Source organism: Bombyx mori, chromosome 8 (genome assembly GCF_030269925.1).
Source record: "Bombyx mori chromosome 8, ASM3026992v2".
Taxonomy (NCBI): Eukaryota; Metazoa; Arthropoda; class Insecta; order Lepidoptera; family Bombycidae; genus Bombyx; species Bombyx mori.
In genome coordinates this window covers 15,791,846-15,814,755 of record NC_085114.1, presented here as the reverse complement: position 1 = coordinate 15,814,755, position 22,910 = coordinate 15,791,846, and the positions used below count along the sequence as shown (strand labels likewise).

The 22,910-nt window shown below is 39.1% G+C and overlaps 1 protein-coding gene across 16 annotated transcripts in view; it reads right to left on the bottom strand.

Annotated features, from left to right (window-relative positions):
* The window catches only part of LOC105841244 (histone deacetylase 5), a 106,573-nt gene that overhangs the window by 18,468 nt on the left and 65,195 nt on the right, over positions 1-22,910 (bottom strand). For all 16 annotated transcript variants that reach the window (XM_038012449.2, XM_038012451.2, XM_038012454.2 and 13 more), the window contains one exon: positions 790-908. In XM_038012449.2, coding sequence (XP_037868377.1) covers positions 790-908 — 119 coding nt within the window. The remainder of the gene's footprint in view (positions 1-789; positions 909-22,910) is intronic.

The following is a 22,910-nucleotide window of genomic DNA, read 5'->3' as shown; positions in this document are numbered from 1 at the left end:
AATTATAAATTTAACGACTGCCATGTTTATTATTAGCATGTTATTATTATCGGCAAAACGAGCAGGCAGCTCGTAGCCAATTGGTACGTTTGTATCTAATAATGGCCATTCACTGCCAACAGAATGCTAACCGTGAGCACTAGTAAACACACTGCACGTTACCTAAATAATCATTATGAATTCGTGACAAAAGCCAATCTGAAAATTCAATCTGGTTTTGAGGTAATTATCACATAACAAAGAGGATTCACGTAATAATTCATGACGTCATCAGTGTCGGAGTGCGAGAGGGACAACCATATATATTGCGTACATCACTTTCTCATAACCATCTCTATATTAATTGCCATGTCATTTCACAACTAATTTAGATGCTATTTAGATAAACAATATTTGCTGTTTCGTAGTGCAGTGCAAGCCTGGCCATTTTATGTATTGTTCTAGGATTTCTTGTTAATTTGTTGGAACGTGGACATTTTTATATAGATAGATATACGAATATCTAGAAAGCCTTTAGTTTCCTGCCGATTCTTCTTATTGGTGAAACTATATTAGAGCTACTGGTAAAGTTATTTACTATTCGAGACTTCTCGTATACCGATTCACATTTTATACCAATTACATAAAAGTCCACAAGTCTCCATACAAGAGAAACGCGAAGCAAATGGGCTGATCTACTATAAATAATAACATTAATACAGATCCGTCAATAGCTCGTCACCACATCCGGCCGGCGGTACACGAACGAAGAAGCTGATGATGGCGCCTGTTATTTTTCGAGACCCTCACCTGCATTATCTGATGATGGAAGCCGGAGTCGGTGACTGGGAGGTGAGGGAGGTGGGGCGGCGAGGGCGTGTGGTGGGGCGAGCCCTCCGTCCTTGCTGGGCCCTCGTGGGCCATTTCAGCTGGAACCAATAATTAATTACAGTTTAATTATATTTTTAACGAAGCGTTTAATGGCGCCACGTTTACAATTCGTTTGAGGGCGAGGACGTTATTTTGTTAAATTCGTTTAGATATCTATTTATTAATACGTGAAGCAAAAATTTGGCACCCTTATTTTATGAAAATTGCGCGGACGGAGGAGTATGAAGTTTCCCACGCTTCCAGAGAATATAGAGAAGGAGTGCAGAATGTTAATATATTTTTTTATATTTTTGTATAAAAAATACATTAAACCAATAAATAATTATATTTATTACACACACTTCCATATTATTATATTTGACACAACACACATATATAAACTGTTTGTTTATTCTCAAACTTTTGTTATTGTTTAAAGTCTGCGGTCAAATTGAGAATAGATTAATATTGTTTGTCTTTAATATTATTTTTCTATAATGTGGTATTGGCGAAATCTGTGATTATATGCAGAAGTATAATAAATAGTCTTTGACAATAGAACCACAATAATATTCAAACTTATAATTTCAACGACTACTGGGGGTCCATTAACTTTGTTGGTTCGTCAGACACATCCTTAGCCTAGGGCTACGTTTAGCCCAAATACATAAGTCGTCCAAAGGTATTGCTTAGACAACATCGTGACGACTCACAATACGCGCTCTTGATCATTCTTGATCTAGGCACTTGGGACACAAGCACTGCAGGGTTTCAGATTGCACTATTGTTAAAACACTGGCAATAGTAGAATACTTGGTAAATTTATATTTTTGTATTGCGGGAAACACTGGCTACTTCCTCTCTTGGTAAAATTGGCTCTTCGATGATGAAGTCGTAATAATTTTTGTATTAATTATTAAAAACATCAATAAAGTGTTCTTGCGCAAAGTAAATGTTTTCAATTAAACCTCTGGACTTCTCTCAACTTAATTATTTATTACAGTAATCCCGTGCACGAGTTCACCGCCCACCTAATTTTAAGTTATAAACGGCCCAGGGACATCATGACGTAAATACCGATACCAGTCTTGAAAAATAAGATCAGAGTCTCAGTTGTATAAAAACTGCGCCACCCTTCGCCCACATACAGGCTACAGTGGTGCCTACCCTTACGGGCTCACCATTCCGGGCTACCATCAGTAAAATTGCTGACCACCACACCACGAGCAAGGTTGGGAGCCGCGTACAGCGATTTCCTCTCGACCCATTAAAATCGCTGATGATTTTAAAATATTGAAAATTATTATCTTGATGGTAAATGAAGCGCTCGCAGAATGAGTAACAACAGTTGTCAATGCAGAAGTCGGTCCGCATTGTCGTTGTAAATGGCATGAAAAAATATAAAAATTGTAATTCCAGTAATTGATATCAATTATTATTATCCTCTTCGACGAAATGAATAGCTAACAATATTGTTTAATTGCTCATAGAGCGCAATATCGTCGGATACCGATAAATCTATAATGCAGCTGCCTCTAATAATTAGGGAATTTGGGTCACAGGCGCTGAATCTAGAGCACGCGGGGCACACTCGATAATATATAATATCAGCTGCGTTCATTGTTGACGACCTAAACTGCAGCTATAAAACAACAGTATGTTTTATTTGTCCAATTATTATTATTATTGCGGGGTCCGTAAAACCTAAGTAAGTCGGTGGTATTTATACGCCCATCCACAATTAAAATGTTCTTATTGTTGGTATAATGCGTGAAATTGGGTTCATTAAAAAAGAGCACCCAAATGAGATTCCGAGTGTTCAGACGCATCGAGTGACGTGTCGTTGAAGAGTAGTTCAGATGTGGGAACAAATGAAGGTACAGTAAACTGTATATTAACAGAACACTAGCCGTCAGCACGTATCCATGTTGAAGAAGCACACACATTTACATATCCTACGGAAACAGCTGTTGCATCGTGAATTTACTGTGATTGAGAGTTTTACCATTGTCCGAAGTAACCACTTTACTCTAGTCAATTCGCGAGAGATAGGCCGCCTATTTATAAAAAAAAACCCGTATTTCATAGTTTACGTATGTGGAGAAATAAAATTCGCACTACAGTTGGTGCAGTATCAGACGCAAACTGACGAAGCCGAGAATAACAAAGGTGCGAACTTTGATCTAGATATTAGAGACCGCATCCAACTGGATATATTCTGTTGTTCGCGATTGAACGAATCAGCCGAGCCGAGTCTCAAGAACCAAGAAATCAAACGCGGTTACACAGAGATTTTGAACAGCTCTTTTTTTTCATCTAAGCTGATAGCCTTGAGAGGCAATTTCAGCGCAATCTTAACTAGTAGGTGAGCTCCCGGGGCTCAAACCTGACGACGTTGCTAACACGAAACCTAGCAAGAGCCGTGCTTTGCAAAATCTACCGGGCTCGACAAGAACGATAACCGGTGCTTGAGGTACCTAAAAGCACCGTTAGTGGATCGGGAGGATTCAAAATGACGTGTTGTTTTGGGCGACGTCGACTGCTTTCCATTCTGTCCGCAGGATCGGGAATGTAGTTACCGGCGGCCACGATGAGAGGATTCTCGTGTCGTGCCGCTTTATCGAAGTGGTTGAACAGCGAGTTTCATAAACAATGGTGTCCGCGCACCACACTATCTGCACTTTCATGTCCTGAAGATATCATATTGATTTGGAGCTCGAAAAATTTAACGAATGACACGTATGCTATACTTCTAAGTGGTCACTTTAAACATTTATAAAGGGGCGTATTTTCAGAAGCGGACTTAATATAATGACCCAGTGACCTGTGAAAACGTGACTATCAACTGAATACACGAAGCCGAAGGCTCATCTAATTTACTCTTTGAGCCGAATTGGTTTATTTCATTTTTGTTGCATTCGAGGATAGACGGCGAGCATATAGCCCATCTCGTGGTGGATCTCTCAGGATTCCTTTAAGCCTCGTTTGAAGGAAATTTTAAAATGTTCAGGAAGCATGTGGAGAGGAGTTAGTTCCAGTGCCGAACAGGATACGGAAAAAAGACCTCTGAAAATGTTTTATAAGCCCTAATGTTCCGATGCCGGTAGTGCTGTTTTTATAAAAGATGACGACATCATCTCGAACAAACACTCCCCAATTGGGCTCTTCGACGCAGTTATACTAGACCGATATATACAGGTATTTATCATATTTGTTAATCTGTGATTCGATTTATAATATTTTTGGTTTGTTACGAAATAATTTTATTCACATAATGCGATAAATCATAACTGCTGTTTTCTTGTATCTCATTTATATTCATATTTTTACCATACGTCCCTGAACAAATGATGCAATAGTACTTCGATAGCTACTTATTTTTAATATAAGTTATAAATTTTATATGTCTAGATTTTTTTCGGTTTTGCCAAGTCGTAGACATAATTAAGATTATACATTTCTAAGATACGTTAATTAAAACTTTAATATAATTAAATATTTTACGACATAATCCCGCGTTTATTCTAATTATTTTGTTAATTGTTAATTACCTAATTATCTCTTTACAGTCCTCGTGATGAGACTCCTTGAATGTACAAGTAGTTTTAATTTCTTCTCGTATGTGTTATTAAAAGCGATAGGTTTTATGGTAAGCTCACTGAGGTATTTACTACCATCCCGCTTATTTATGCCGCAAAGCATTTTGGCATTGTAGTTGGAAATTTAAGATGAAATAGCTGAATCGAAACCGATACCTCTCTTATACATCACCATGAACTGCACTAACTAATCTCCACTAGTGATCTGAAGATTCGCACCAAATGGGTCGAGATTTGAAATTTTCATCTTTGAATCCTCAGACATACATACACACAAACAGATTCAATATTACAAATTATTCTTAGACTAGACTTAATGTGACTGCGAGTTAAAACAGTCTTTATTTATTTGAAAGACTATAAATTGAAATTTGAAATATAGTAAAGAAATCTAATTTGTTCATTGATTTACACGAAATACCAACTTTTTGGTACAAATCCTAAATTTCTGCAGTATTTCAGTGACCTCTGAAGCTTCTTAATGTAGGTCGGGCGGGGATGAGGGAACGAAGGCCATGATGAGGTCGGTGGGGTAAGGCGAGCGGCACGGGGTGAGGGAGGGGAAGGTAGAAGCTATTTTTAGACCGTCTATATTTAGAGGGGCTGGTAGGCCGCCCCGGATAGGACCTGTCCTTGTGCGTTACAGGTCGGTTTGAGGGTCGCATGGTGCGAGGGCAACCATAAATGTCTATTTTTGGGGTAGCAAGGTGTTTTGAAGGACGAGTGTTCGAGCTTTAAATAAGATTTCAGGTACGACGTAGGATTCGACACGATTATAAGTGCGGTACAACCTGATAATAGCTGCAGAGATAACCCAATGAACTGATTGATTACTGATGATATTATCAAAATTATGAAATAGCGTGTTACAGTTACATTTGCCTGATTGAAAAAGTGAAAATGTGAGTACATGGCTAACAGCTCGGTTCACTCACTAAAGGCACATAGGTATGTATTTCCAGTTGGGCTGTTCACCTTACGTCATTGGGTTCGGTTACAATCCGGTTTCGGAAAATACGTTTGTCACTTAACATGAAGGTTTGGATAGAGCTACCGATTGTTTCGTGATAAAAAAAAACCCATAACTACATATATAAAAAAACGTTGCTAACGGGTAAAGTTTAAAATAGCACTGGAATAAATTGCGAAACACCTTATCGATCAAGCTGATGTTCATTGTAGGGCTAATGTTATGATGACATGTTGGAAAAGGACGTATTGTTTCCTCTGGGCAGACTTTTTATTTACTATTTTCGGTATAATGAATTCAATACCAGATTTAACGTACGACCTGGGCGACCTGAATACATATCCTCGGATACTGCTAATTAATTCAAGCTAAATACCGTCGTGCTAAACTAATTGAATTATACGAAACTGGTTGGGCACTTGGACTTTATTTAGACATCGAATCGGGTTAGATATTTTCATTAGGCTATTAAATATTTTATTTAGTTTTAGACGAATGGAGAACAGGTCTGGTCGGCATGAGGCGTGGCTGTGATTAGCAATGGAAGCTCAAGATCTTAAGATTTTAAACTCAACGTGCTAGGAACAACTCAACGTAGAAGGAGATTTTAACTAGGCCAATAGTTGCTTTGTTGATAGTATATATTTTTAGCAAGGTTATCTTGGCGAACACAACTGATCGCAAAAGGGGCCCGCACAGAAAGCAAAACGAGCATCAACACATTGGCTGGACTAACCTTCAGATCAGGAGTGCACGAATGTTTCGCAAACACATGGTTAACGTCGCTCATGTTAAGCCACTGCTAAGGACTAATTCCAAGGCAAATTTTCAGATACAGACACAAAAGGTGAGTAGTAGTAAAAGACAGACAAAGTAGGTGAGCTCGCGGGGCTCTAACCTGGTGACGTTGCTAACTCTAGCCACTAGCCCTAGCAAGGGCAGTGCTTCGCAGCATCTACCACTGAATAGGAAACGCGACCCACTGAGAAGATCCGGCGAGAAACTCAGTGGGCTGTGGGTTAATTTATTTGCCGAACTCTTAGTCAACGAGATCGATGATCGGTGCTTGAGGTACCTAAAAGCATCGTTAGTGGATCAGTAGGAACCGAAATGACTTGTTTAGGATGACGTCGACTCTAGCTGTCTCAAAACCTGCGACATCTGTTATGAGTTGACCAACGGGCGCTTTACAAATGGGATCACGAATATGTATCACGATGTATAGCCGTAAAAGACTGGAGTCAATGGATGACTATGAGTTGTCTCAAATATACATTGATTGACGGGTCAAATAATGCTCGCAGTGGACAATTTGCTACGTATCTATTGAATACATAATAATATGCATATATCGATTGCATGACTGCCTAAACAATATTCTTTAGAAAGGTTTTGTATTTCAGGTCGTCGTGGCCTAAAGGATAAGACGTCCGGTGCATTCGTGTTGAGCGATGCATCGGTGTTCGAATCTCAAGCGGGTACCAATTTTTCTAATGAAATACGTACTCAACAAATGTTCACGATTGACTTCCACGGTGAAGGAATAACATCGTGTAATAAAAAACAAACCCGCAAAATTATAATGTGCGTAATTACTGGTGGTAGGACCTCTTGTGAGTCCGCACGGGTAGGTACCACCACCCCGCCTATTTCTGTCGTGAAGCAGTAATGCGTTTGAAGGGTGGGGCAGCAGTTGTAACTTGAGACCTTAGAACTTATATCTCAAGGTGGGTGGCGCATTTACGTGGTAGATGTCTATGGGCTCCAGTAACCACTTAACACCAGGTGGGCTGTGAGCTCGTCCACCCATCTAAGCTATAAAATAAAAAAGTCATTCAGCTCTAACGTGGTCGCTCGCTCGCACCGTTTAAGTGGACAGATTTCATTTCGTTTGTTTACCAACAATGCTTGCCGTAAACAATACGCCACATCCCACTAAAGTTGGATACATTACCTAATCATGCGGTTATTTTTTAACAAAACAACATTTTTCTCTAAAGTTGTTTCGTAAAGAAAATGTGAGTTCCGGACGAAATTGGTTTTTTGTTCGGAAACAGATGTCACGTGGCTGGTACAGTCAGGTAGGTAGGTGCCTTTCGTTTTGTTCAAAACAAAAACAAAAAATGTTTATTACACTAAATGTGTTTTTCGATTAGCTGTATTTTATATTAATTGGATTTATATTAATTGGACTCGATTCATAATATAAATGAACCGTTTAAATAAAATAAAAATATATATGAAATATACGTTATAAATGAAAGTTTACCGCATATTAGTTTTAATTTGGTTCTGATTCTGACACCTACAGTTGCCGTTCTTATAATGTTATTATTACGTTGTATCTTGTAAGATAATTTATACATGCGTCGGGCAAGAGTTTTGCAGCAGTTACTTATTCTCACATTTTATTTTTTTGTTCGTGTTTACAATCAGATTTTGATCAGGCAATAAAAAATAATCAATCAACTTCGAAATGTTTTAATTTTTAACATTAATAATAGATTCGTATTTAATGAAAATCGATTGAAAGATTTCTGGCGAAAATTCCGTCTCTTCAGGGCCAATATTAAGAAAATTTTAATTTATTGTCAACCAACGGCCTGTCCTGTTTTATATACTTACAGCAGTCACCCGTAGACATCAAAGATGACAAGTCGCTAATTTTTCATCTATCTATATATTATATAAAAATGAATTGCTGTTCGTTAGTCTCGCTAAAACTCGAGAACGGCTGGACCGATTTGACTAATTTTGGTCTTTGTGGAAGTCCAGAGAAGGTTTAAAGGGTAGATAAATATGAAAATGCTCGGAATTAATTAAAAATAACAATTTTGCTTTCCCTTTGTTGTGTCCCCCGTCGGACGAATTCATTTTGTTTGTTTTAAGTTTATTTGAGGCACTACGAAGTCTGCCGGGTCACCTAGTTTTGAATAAAAAATATACAGTAGACTCTTTTCTGTTCGTTCCTCATATTTTTTCGATGCAAGCATACGTCCGAGTCGCACTGATGCAAGTGATGTTCCCGTGCGCTGCGTCGCGTCGATTGCCGTATAATCCTAATCTAAATTACCCAAAGGTCGCAGCGCGAAGCACCGTCGTCGCTCCCGGCGCGGCGGACGCCAAATATAAACAGCCATAAAAGCAATCTTCGAACGTCCCACATACAGAATCGAACGCGGTCTATTTACGTACTTGTAAACTGTTTACAACGTCATCACGGTACAATGTGGGCTATTTTAATAACCAAATGTGCACTCCACATTGAACGAACAAAATTTTACTATAATAGTCAAATTTTGTGCTTCACGGCACCCCGCCTATTTCTGCCGTGAAGCAGTAATGAGTTTCGGTTTGAAGGGCGGGGCAGCCGTTATAACCATACTTGAGACGTTATCCTATTTCTCACTCACTTATATCTCAAGGTGGGTGGCGCGTTTACGTTGTAAATGTCTATGGGCTCCAGTAACCACTTAACACCAGGTGGTCTGTGAAATCGTGCACCCAACTAAGCAATAAAAAAAATACAAGAGTGACACTCGCAATCAGCTGCAAGAACGATACATTTATAAAAATCAATGTTTACTTGTAATTGTTTTACGCATTCACGCCACAGATAACTGATTCAGTCGAATTTTTCTACGTTAAACAACACGCGTGTCGGGACTCCTGTCGTTCAATTGACTTCACTTCTCTCTTCGCAAGGTTTTACTTTACGATATATGTATATTGTATGTATGTATTGATTTGGTGCAAAATGTACATAAAAGGAAACATCGGTAAATCTAAACAGTAGTAAATAGAATAGTTTTAAAAGATCTTGCATATTAAACTACATATTTGTTTTACTTCAATTCGATAGTTTTTGTGTAAGATATACGTCGAAAGACCTTTACTTTTCGGACAAAAACAGCAGAGTGGAGTCGTTGAAATAAATAATTAGCGTCTAAGCTGCAGCATCTTGATGCAACACGCTACATTTAAAATAAAAATAAAAAAACTTATTTTTATATTCTTCGATACAGCGCGTAACTGTAATGTATCGTTTCATAAAAAAAAAAAACGAGAAAGAGAGATCGTTCCTAAAAATACACGAGTAACGAAAATAAAATGTATGAAATGAAATATTTTCGGAACAGCCGTGTACATACGATCGGGTATTACGTTAGGGCACGTGGCGTTCATTATGAATTGTAAATAATGTTTTACGTCAATGATTCTGTTTTGATGTGATTGTTAATGAGTTAACGTAACCTAATAATAGCATTACGAAGCGTAACGAACAAACAATGTCTTGTCTGTGTTTCAATTCAACACGTTATTAATGTAAACAACGCTTTCAGTTACATCTAAATTAAAATCGTAGATAATTCATGCACAAAAGCCGTCTAAACAGCTGTTTCTCTTTTCACAGGACTGTATGACGTCAAAGCAAACAAGCAAGCAACGTTTTTTTTTTATTAAATACCGATTACAGACCGAGCTACAGAGTTCTCTTGATGTGGTTACGGTTTACCGCTACACAAATAAAAGACTGATTCAGGTATTTTCCAACGTAAATGAGTGGACAAGCATGGCCTAACTGATACCAGGCTACAATCATAGACACCATAATAATATGTCGCGGATGTCATGGTCGAATACGGTCGAATACCTTAGATTATGCGAAAGGGAGCTCGATACAATTATGTTGCAAAGTAAGCGGTGCCGGCTTTGATGTCGATGGGTTCCAATAAAGACATATAACTTCAGGTGATTCGTGAGGTCGTCGACCTGTATAATGCGGCTAAAATTCCTGAGTAACTGCCCTTAAATGTTATTACGATGATGAAACTATGTGTTCCATTAAAATCGATTTGTCAGGCGAAGTCACTGTCTCCCGTCAAATTCACGCGCGTGTGTCTGGCGTCTATTTCCGTCGAGCACGACGCGGACGGACGGCGATTCCGTGAACCGACTCGGAACGAACCCAGCATCCCGTCCGGCTGTTAAACTATAACACGATGTTTATGAAATGTTTCGGGATAGCGGAAAAAACACGTGAGAACGCGAACGCGAATGAAAACTCCACAGGAGTGTTTACAGTTTATTAATAGTTTGCGTTCGTCGATGCAACCGTTAACTGACTGCCAAATGCACGAATTTATCTGCGAGCATTTTAGGAGGAATGTTTCCGAAGCCGCTGAAATGAAAAGTGGCTGGTCTCTTCGTGAAATGAACATCTAATTTAATTTCTGTTTTATTATAAAATACTTAATGCTTCAAAAAGTTCGAACCTAATTTCAAGATCTTGTGTCGCGGACAACGCACGTTTCTAAATGCATTACAATTGCGTACGAATGTGGAAAATCAATCTTTCCATTCCTATTGCATTTTTTTTCCTACCTAAGATAGTCTTGAGAGGCTATTTCAGCGCAACCTTAACTAGTAGGTGAGCTCACGGGGCTCAAACCTGACGACGTTGCTAACACTAACCCTAGCAAGAGCCGTGCTTCGGAGAATCTACCACCGGATCGGAAGCGCGACCCACTGGGCGCCCACTGGCGAGAAACTCAATGGGCTGTGTCTGTGGGTTTCATTTACTCGTCGAGCCCTTCGTCGCAAGCAACGGGTTCGACGAGAACGATGATCGGTGCTTGAGGTACCTAAAAGCACCGTTATTGGATCGGGAGGATCTGAAATGACGTGTTTTGGGCGACGTCGACTGCTTTCCATTCTGTCCGCAGGATCGGGAATGCTATTGTATTGGTAATTAGCAGCAAGCACTATCTTGTTTCTTTATAGGGGGCGTTTTTATTTTCTTCCTACATTGATATGCTTATTTACATACTTCTAAAGTCGCTCGACCGAGCCCTCTCGTATCAACTAAGAATACACAGCTTCGGAACGTGTGTTTTCAATTTTCCGAAGTATCATTATTGATATGTTTTTGTTACTAGACCTGAAACAACGGAAAACTAACATTCATCAAATTATAAAACGCAAGTTCACGATGTGAATTATTCGTGAGTGCTCATAGAAAGAAAGACGCTCAATAGTGGCAACAGTTCTTAAGAATCATTCGTTCTATATGTGAGGCCCAGACCATTACTGACTTGTTGATTGGTAAATAAGACTCCTTAAATAGATTGTACACACATTATTCCTCTACGGATAGTCCAATCCTGTTTCTGCAAGATAATCGTCGGATCACCGTGGTACATGAGAAATGTAGATATTCACGATGACCTCCAATTAGAACCGATACGTAAGTTTCTGAAGACTGCGTCAGAACGCTTCTTTGAAAAAGCGGCGCATAACACTCTTATCGTGGCCTCCTCCAACTATATAATCTTCAACCCAGGTGACGGGTTAAGGAAAAGCCATCGTCGCCCAAAATATGTCTGGTCGAATCCTCTAGATCCTCTCTTGGTGCTTTTAGAGTCTCCAAGCACCGGTCACGAGAGTTCGACGTACAACCTATTCCATAGACACAGCCCACTGAATTTCTCGCCGGATTTTCTAGTGGGTCGCGATTTCGATCCGATGGTAAATTTACCGAAGCACTGCTCTTGTACCTACCCGTCTTAGCGTAGTTGGAATACTACCTTAGGCTAACAGCAATTAGATAGGGGAAAATAGATTGATAGTTCGACGCGCGGAAAGCAAGCAGATAAACAAATCAATCAAAACAAGTCCTACTTATTTACCGTAACATTACCATCTTGAAATGATCATAAATTTACGAACAGTACGATTATTCCACAACATTTATACAGACAACGCAAAGTAAGCTGTATTAATATTTTATTTATGATATACATTATATATAAGACGTCATTGATTGTAATGTATTCTTGGAATATTTATTGAATAAACGGCGAAAACCAGCGTCACCGGGATCTAATTGGTCAATCTTATGCATTACAACCAAGAAAAATAGAGAATAGGTTCAATAAATAACACAGTGTTTTACGAAAACAATAATGGAATAGCTGAGAATTTTTATGCAATTAACAAATAATAATTTAACATAACTATTAGTAAACGAAACTACTTGCAGATTGTGATATTGAATTCACGGCGTAGAACCTACGACCACAGGTACCAATTAAGGGTTTGAATCGTGAGCTAATCTAACGATGTACACCAAAAAACCCTTTACCCTTTAACGAACCATCATATAATAATATTATTAATAAGACACGATTTAAAAAATAGGCCAACACCCAGATGTGCGTGGCGTATAAATCGTTCGTTTGGTACGCGGCGCGGCGCAGGAGTGAATCACGCTTATAAATAGTATTTCTATAATTAGTTTAACGTACAAAGGCTGCTAGTTCACCGCCCAAAGGATTCCGTGACGATTGAGGCACGTTCGTATGTGTGCGTTCTTTGTTTCGATTATGTAAATATTTCAAAGTTGTTGTTGGCTTTGTCGTTGCAGTTTTAGATTGTGCTGTATTGGACAATGTCATCCTTTCTCAGTATCGAATATTTATAAAGCAATAACAGGGTTTACAGCAGTCGTATATCCGATTTATTGGGCTCAAACTATATTCGATTATTTTTTTATTGCTTAGATAGGTGGACGAGCTCACAGCCCACCTGGTGTTAAGTGGTTACTGGAGCCCATAGACATCTACAACGTAATGCGCCACCCACCTTGAGACATAAGTTCTAAGGTTTCAAGTATAGTTACAACGGCTGCCCCACCCTTCAAACCGAAATGCATTACTGCTTCACGGCGGGAATAAGCAGGCATTCTTTCACTTTGTTCTGAAAATAATTTTGCTTTGTGTAACGGTATTCAGCTGAGTGGTTTTTTTTTCAGATTCTATTACAAATTACAATCTATTAAACAAACAAGTTACAATAAGTGACTTATCTTATATTAAGTTATCATTTGCGTGCCGTTTGATGAAACGGTTTCTGATAGGCGGCGACTTGGCTGTGCCCCTGGCATTGCTGATGTCCATGAGCGACGGTAACCACTTATCATCAGCATGTTTGTCTACCTATATGGGCAAAAAGAAATCATACGAACGAACGAAAAACAAAAATAAAAAATCTGCGATTAAAATTCTTATACACCATAATATAGTTCCAATAAATATCTTTAATGTACCGACACGCTCGTCTCCAGTTCGATCCAGTTTTATGTTGGTACTGACGAAACGACAACAGTAAAAAAACTGCCCGTCATGACTTACGCGAGTGTGGTGTTCGCTCACGCGGCCCGCACACACATAGACACCCTCCAATCTCTACAATCCCGCTTTTGCAGGTTAGCTGTCGGGGCTCCGTGGTTCGTGAGGAACGTTGACCTACACGACGACCTGGGCCTCGAATCAATTCGGAAATACATGAAGTCAGCGTCGGAACGATACTTCGATAAGGCTATGCGTCATGATAATCACCTTATCGTTGCCGCCGCTGACTACTCCCCGAATCCTGATCATGCAGGAGCCAGTCACCGTCGACGCCCTAGACACGTCCTTACGGATCCATCAGATCCAATAACCTTTGCATTAGATGCCTTCAGCTCTAATACTAGGGGCAGGCTTAGGGACCCCGGTAACCGTACTCGTCGAACTCGACAAAGAGGTCGACGTGCAACTTAACCCATGCATCAGCCCGCTGAGTTTCTCGCCGGATCTTCTCAGCGGGTCGCGATTCCGATCCGGTAGTAGATTCATTCGCGAAACAATTGCTCTTGAGTTGTTAGGTCTCCTTCGGAGGCGCTCGGGCAGTTGTTAGCAAATCCCACCCCTCTTGGCTGAGCCTTTGCTCGCCCACCTGTCCTGGTGAAACTGGAAAGGCCTTCGGGCCACCAGTAAACTTTCAATCATAAAAAAAAAAAAAAAAAAAAAGTAAAAAAACTCCAAAGTAAACAATAATTACGATCAGTACGGTAAACCATATTCATTTACTAACGAATGCAATCGACACTTGTGTATTTATATAGCAGGCTTATGGTACGCGAGCCCTTAACACGAAGAGAACCAGACAAGGTTTTTTTTTATTGCTTAGATGGTTGGACGAGCTCACAGCCCACCTGGTGTTAAGTGGTTACTGGAGCCCATAGACATCTACAACGTAAATGTGCCACCCATATAGTTACAACGGCTGCCCCGCCCTTCAAACCGAAACGCATTACCGCTTCACGGCAGAAATAGGCAGGAGGCGGTGGTACCTACCCGCGCGGACTCACAAGAGGTCCAAGGTGCAATTAAGGCCTGTAAAATCAAAGGCAGCTAAACGCCTTAATGTCGTAAAATGGATTAGCAATGGCGCTATCTTGTTTAGTTAGTTGGACGTGCAGCTAAATCTCTAACAAATTCAGTTCAAAATTTTTATTTTTACTCTGTACTAAGTACTAATAAAAATTACATACATTTAAAATTCAGATTATTAGTAATATTCTCATTCTTTATAAATCTGCTTTAAAATAAAGAATATCTTAGCTATCCGAACAGTTATTTCAGCTTCTCAAACCGGTAGTGTTGCTAACACTGGTCCTAGCAAGAGCAGTACTTCGATGGATCGGGAGGATCCGTAATAACGTGTTTAGGGCCGATTTTTGTAGTTTACCTGAATATTTGACAGACTTGGATTTAGCTGCCTTTGATTTTATAGGCCTTAATTAGTTGTTGTAATCGAAAACCCTAATAAAAGTTAAATTTCCGGCCCCGACCGAATTCCTAATAGTTCCCTTGGTCACAGACGACGGCGAATTGTTAAGCTGTACAACAATATTCTTGTAGTCATTATGTCTAGAGCTTACGAAAACCTGTATCGACATATGTGAGGCTTTACATACACAAAAGCGACTAAGCAAATTTATTGGGACATATTAAAAAATAAAACAGAGTATAACAGGTGAACTCATTTACAAGGAACCTACAAAAAAATAACTCCTTTAACGACACACACGTGCCTGAGCTTTGACCTAGAGCACGTGCACCTGTCAACAGAGCCGGGTCCTCGACACGTGCCTCGCTTTCCCCAATTCTTTTTCCCCCGTCAACCTGTTCCCTTGCCGCGCACACAAATAGACACACACAAACATATCTCTCCCGCCACGAAACGTCTTAGTCTAAATACAGATGGGCGCATTCCGTGCTGCGTTTATTTATAAACTGTTAAACCTAAATCTGGAACGACTTCGTGTTTTTATTTTATTTTATTATTATTCACATAAATATATGCGATTCATTTTTTACAGGACTGAGGCGGAGCCAAAGAAAGATGCATAGCTTGCGCGACGCATGCGGTTAACTTCATTATGGATATTTTAAGAGTTCGGAATTTGACAATTGAACGAAATATTAATTATTCAGGTATACATTACATTACAGTACCGTGTAAGGTATATAAAATTAGCAGAACCTACAGATCGCCGTAATAACTAATCTTGTTGTCCCACACTAGCACCACCCTCCTCATGGTTACCAAAGGGTGGGACAATCGTAAATTGCGATTCGGACTTCATACGAAGATTGGTGGCGGCATTGTTATCTATGAAAAAGTTGACTTAATACCAGGTAGGCAGTGAGGTCGTTCAACCAACAACGCTACTACTAAAGAAAATGTAAACTAAAACTTATTGTAACATTAATGTGTTGGGATCGCGAACACTTCAGAGGAAATACAACAAGTATAATATGAGGTTAATTTCAAAATATGCACAAAATAACAAAAACAAGTTTATAAATTCAAATATTATTCAAATTACTTCAGTAATTTTATTTAGAAATATTCAAATTTATGACTACGATAGGCAATACTAAGAATTTTAATCACATTGATCTAAAATAATCTAAATTATGTTTATTATCAAATATGTTTACATTTATACCGGTCGGTGACAATTATTTATTAAAACATATTTATTATTATGGAAACTATTATTAAAAAAAAAACCCGCTTAAATAGCAAACCGAACTAACAATTAATTCAATATTTTTTTTGCCTCTTGTTTTTAATGACAATACAGTAATTATTAAATGATTGTATTGTCATCGGGCCTCGATGCGCGTGCAAATGTTCAAGTCAATTGAACGCCTTGAAGTCGGAGAAAATGTTTTCAAAGATTCCGTTACATAGAAATAAACAGAAGCAGCTTCTTCCATTTGACTCCATACAGAGGAGGGCCGTTCGGATTGTCGATAATCCCATTCTGACGGATCGTTTGGAACCTCTGGGTCTGCGGAGAGACTTCGGTTCCCTCTGTATTTTGTACCGTATGTTCCATGGGGAATGCTCTGTTCGAGATGATACCGGCATCTCGTTTTTACCATCGCACCGCCCGCCACCGGAGTAGACTTCATCCATACTACCTAGAGCCACTGTGGTCACCCACAGTGCGTTTCCAGAGGTCTTTTTTGCCACGTACCATCCGGCTATGGAATGAGCTCCCATCCACGGTGTTTCCCGAGCGCTATGACATGTCCTTCTTCAAACGAGGCTTGTGGTGAGTATTAAGCGGTAGGCAGCGGCTTGGCTTTGCCCCTGGCATTGCCGACGTCCATGGGCGACGATAACCACTCACCATAAGGTGGGCTGTATGCTCGTCTGCCTACAAGGGCAATAAAAAAAAACATAAGAGATATATGCCAAGCTAATAAAAGCATTTTAAAATATAATTTACTCTCTCGTCAATTACTTAATTACTTTAATTTACTCACTCTTCTTCCTTCCTTCCCTATAAAAATATAGTGTGAATTATCCAAAATATAAGGATTAATGTCAAGTAAGAAGGAAAAAATCTGCCATCTGCGAGCTATTCTGACGTGCGCCGCAAAAACAGGTGGAGTTACACGTATATAATGTAAAATGGAAATGATTATCTCAAATTGTCCTAAAAGCCCGTTACAGCATATATTTATCTTGTACTAGCTGACCCGGCAGACTTCGTAGTGCCTCAATCGATAATTAAAAGACCTAAACATTTGTATAAAATAAACTTAAAACAAACAAAAGGCATTCGTCCGGCGGGGACACACCAAAGGATAAACAAAATTGTTATTTTTATTTAATTCCGAGCAATTTCATATTTATCTACCTTTTAAACCTTCTCTGGACTTCAACAAATAATTCAAGACCAAAATTAGCCAAATCGGTCCAGCCGTTCGCGAATTTTAGCGAGACTAACGAACAGCAATTCATTTTTATATATCTAGACTAGACTAGACTAGATTTGTAATCCGTTATTACCAGAATAGTGAAACGTTAATACATATACAAGAAAGAGGATAGATTAGATTTTTTTGTTTGTTACGTTTTCTTTATTGTTTGTTAGTGTCAGGACCAGATTTGTGTAAAAGAATATTCAATAAGATCAATAATAAATTACAGTCCCCGAAACAATGTGAGAGCGGGTCGCTAGTAGTCTTGACATGTAACATGTAAACATGTTTTATGTGACAACTATTTAATATTTATCAAATGTAAACACATAATTGAAGTAAATAAAGTATATTTACGATATACGTTTCTATCGGTAATACATATACATATATATATATATTAGGGACCGTACAAACAGACTTACAATTAAATAATCTGACAGTTTTAAGCCTACGGATGTAATACGATTTGTTCTTAATGGGGAGTGATCTAAGCAATTAATTGAGATGATTTCAGAATTCACTCCTACTATTTGGACTCATCCGTTCATCCATAATACAGGTCAAAAGACCGTTATTGGACCGGGTGTTTCCCGACCGCTATGATATGAACTCTTTCAAAAGAGGTCTAAGAACCCTTAGACGATTTGCATTGCTGATGTCCACGAGCGACGAAGCGCAGTACAGGCGGCGCGGCGACATGAACCCGTAACGTCCAGCAACTTTCTAAAATTGTGTAAGACCAAACAATGAACGGACTAAATATAGAAAGCCGTTAACTCCGACTCCGGGAATAAACGGACGTATGGGAAAGTATCGACAGCGACCGAAATAGTGACGACGCGGCAACTCGTCCAACACGATGTTCTCCACTTGGCGGACGCGGATAGACGTGGCGCTCTGGCTTCCAGCGCTTTATTGCTATTCAGACTCTGTTCAACTGTTGGTCACTCAACACACAAACCCACCAACACACCAACACACTCATTCGCGAAGCAGCTACTCTTGAGTTGTTAGGTCTCCCTTGGAGGCGCTCGGGTAGCTGTTAACAAATCCCACCCCTCCTGGCTGAGACCTTGTTCATCCACCTGTCCTTGTGAAACTAGAAAGGCATCCGGGCCACCAATAATCGCTCAATCATAAAAAAAAGTATTGATCATGATGTTATAACTCGAGATAAGAGCCATTAAATGGGATATCGGTGACGTTTACTGTGCAAATTGTAGTTTGTTTATGTATTGTGGATGGATAGGGGACCACTGTCATCATTTCATTTAATCACTTTTCGCGTAATGATCGAAATTCCATCGTAATCACTGTCACCTCAAGATTTTTAATTATAATAATAATACTTCGACGCTTGAAAGGCAAACATGACTAAGCGACAATGCGTGAACTTTACAGTAGACTAATTTAAAGTTGAAATATCTGAAAACTAAATTTATTTTAACGAATCTAGCTGTAGTAGAATCTAGCTAGTAGCTGTAGGATTGAAATGATTTTAATAGACCTAGAAAAATTTTTTTTTTGCGCATCGAATATGGTCATTGCCTATCATTTATGTACAAAGCAGTTATTGTCGCTTAGTCACTTTTGCCTTTCAAGCGTCGAATTATGTAACGTGCCTATGAAACCAGTTCACAGTTCGCAGTGACTATTATATGAAAAATATCGATTTTTTTTAAACTACTCGAGCGCCATCTGTCGTCATTTGCAGAGCCAACAACAACGATACAACGTTTAAAAAGACAAAGAAACGAGCTTCCAAATGAACAATATTTTTTATTTCTCAATGCTCTTTTTGACATTTTGGAGACAGAGAGAGATTTTTTTTAGTAAATTCAAATTATGTCCGCAGCTACTAAACGAATAAAGAGCCGGTCAATAAACAGAAGATTTTGTAATTAATGGTCTTGTTTGGTACATTTATTATTAAATCTATTATATTATATAATGATAGGAAGTATTTGTTTTTCCACTCATCCAAAAAAAAATCGGTAACAACAAAAATGTAATACATAACATGAACGAAGCTTGTGAAGAGTATTAAGCAGTAGGCAGCGGCTTGGCTCTGCTCCTGGCATTGCTGAAGTCCATGGGCGACGGTAACCACTTACCATCAGGTGGGCCGTACGCTCGTCTGCCTACAAAGGCAATAAAACAAAATATAAATTTTGAGACGTTTGTCAATATGATCGAATTTTGATTATACTAGACATATACTAATTTTCCCGGTATTGGTAACATCATTTTTTAAATGATTCCATCATCAGGTTTACCACGACGAACTGTCTATTACATCGGGTTATCATCGCCTATCTCACTCTACAGTACGTGGTCAGCGAAGGATGGATAAATAAAATAGACATTTAATATAATACAAAACATTAAATCGCAAGTACTATTAATCCTGACAGCATAATGTGTAACATACATAGTTAAATTATATTATAAATAAACACGGCTAGAACGCATGATTGTCAATCCGTTACTATAAATAGAACAGGTACAGTCACCGCTGGAAGTGCGAGGGCGTGCCAAACAAACAAACTTGCGTCCTCTGATTATATACACATCATATAATCAAAGCTTGCGTCGTTCAATATTGGGTCCTTCTGCACTAATCAAATCCTGTTTTCCATCAATATTAACAAGTTTTTATACAACTACGCTTTTTTTATTGTACTAGATAAGCTGACGTGCCGACAACCCACGCGGCGTTAAGGTTACAGAGCCAATAACCATCACTTGGCGAATATGGCCACCTTGCAACCTGGACTTGGGACATATACTGAGACCTTAAAACTTATATCTCAAATGGGTGATGCATTTACGTTGAAGATGTCTATGGGCTCCAGTAACCACTTAACACCAGGTGAGCTGTGAGCTCGTCCACCCATCTTAGCAATAAAAAAATGGAGTGGGAGTTGTATTGTATAACATCTGCCCCACTTTTTAAGCTGGAACGTTTGATTTCGTACAGCAAAAATAGGCATGAGACCTAAAACGGGTTCTCAAGACTTGCCAGTCCATAACGCATGTTTACACTCTTCATAAAGCTTCTACATGAACACGTGTTCAGTATGTAGATACATCCATCAGCGCACGCCTACAGCAATCGAACCCAACATAGTCGCATCACGTTATCCTTAAGACCACGACGAAGACGTTATCCTTAACTACCTTTCAAGTTGTCTTAATCAGTCCGTTGCTGGAGTAGATCTCTTGTGAGCTTTACTAATTAGTAATGAATTGTAAGTCTTACAGGAAAACATCCATCTTTATTAACAGAACTAATAATACCTATAGAATTGCTCTTAAATAAATTTTGTATTTGTTTGCTTTGAGGAAAATCTATTTTTAGTTTTTTATTCAAAGTGTTATTTATGATCGGTTTTTATCCCGGTGTAGCATATCCACTTGACGGCCTAGCTGGTCTTACGAGAGCCTCACCAGTCCAGTCACCAAATCACCAGTTGCCAACGAGGCTTGAATTGTAGTATACTGAACATTAATAAAAGACAAAAAATAAGACACAAGAATAATAAATACATATTATGTCAAAAGCCACCGGCGCCGCGGCGCTCTAAGCCATGCCCAAAGACTGAAATGGAAATGGGCGGGCCACGTAGCAAGGTTACAAGATGGAAGATGGACCTAAAGAGTTACTTTGTGGAGCGGTACAGTGGGAAAGAGACACAGAGGTAGACCTTACACAAGATGGCAGGATGACACCATAAGGACAGCGGACCCAAACTGGATACAAGTGGCCGAGAATAGAGAACATTGGTTTTCATTGCAAGAGGCCTTCACTCGAGGAGAGGTTCTTGCAAATAAGCAAAAAAAAAAAAGTAAAAAGGGGTATATATTCTATGTATTATGAAATTTGTTAATCATTGGTTGCAAGAAATAAAAAGGCTTTTAAGTTTATATTTATATATCCGACGTGACTAACCTTTGAAAACAGTTTATAAGGACGCAAATTTATAACTTTTGCGGTTTTGTTTATATTATTCAATATTCATAGTTTTATCGCGCAAGTCGTTTGCGAGAATGTGAAAAAAAACATGAAATTAAACCTTAAATAAATTATCGTGTCAACGACTCGTATAATCCTCAGAATAAACCAAGCGATGTATGTGTATGCTACACGCGAAACAGTCTACACGTGTTCCGAATTTTTAATGTCTATGCAAATTTATGCCTAACAAAAAAATAAGACCTCCTTTTTATTTCGATACACGAGTAACAAATTCTTTTACATAACATAAGTTTTCATGTTAATACTGTTGATATTATACTGTCAGTTGCAGGGGGCGTGGAGGAGGGGGCCGGGGTGTGCACAGACTCGAGCGTTTTGTCATGACTATAAATAGAATAACGCTAAACCGTCCAACTGAGATATAAATAGAACTAGAATTCATGACTAAAAACAACTATAGCCGCGGCCATAAAAAATATTCCAATGTAGCGTTTTTATGGCGTAGACAGGAGAGCGAATTTATGGTTCAGATGGTGTAAAGTGGTTATCGTAGCTCGCATACATCACGACGTGAATGCCACCCGACCGCCTAACTTAAGACATGAGTCATAGAAGTCTCGATTGCCTGAATAACGGTTGTCCCAAGCACGACTGTTTTCGGCAGAAAAGAACAGGACTACTATACCTACCCGTGCATGCTAACTATACAACGAAGTGCCAAATGCCTGCGAATCTGCGATATCCAATACGCCAGCACGGGTTGGATATTATGACCATTACCTCAGTTAGATGAGTTCACGGACCTGGTGTTAAGTGGTTACCGGAGCAAATAGACATTAACAACAACCAACCAAATGCAGCCAACCACCGTGTGACATGAGTCTCGTACTATAGTTCAACGAGTGCCGCACCCTTCAAACCAGAACGCATTACTGCTTCGCGGCAAGGTTGTGGTACTAGTGCGAGCTCACAAGACTCCCTACAAGCAGTTTTTTAAGTGAAAAAAATGCAAAGGGGAATGTGAAAAATGCCTAAAGGAAATTTTCAGTAAAACAAATAGACAGGAGGACTCTGGTCGCTGGAGGCCGTACTAGCAATAGCTGGTTGAGTTCAGAGTTGACATACTATTACCGTCTCGTGTGAGGGGCGGCGTGGCACGTGTAGTCACGGTCAGTTATACATACAAGTCACTGTCCACGACCACAATACAAATTAAATATAATTGTATTTTTCGACTTAAAATTTTATTTCTATGTTTTTGGGACCCGCAACACAGAAATTGGTACATTTGAATTTCGTCTCTTCGTAATTCTATAGATAAAATTAGGAACGTGGGTGATTTCTATAAACCGCATGAGAGGGCGATATCGAAATTACATACATGTTGCTGGTTGCACATG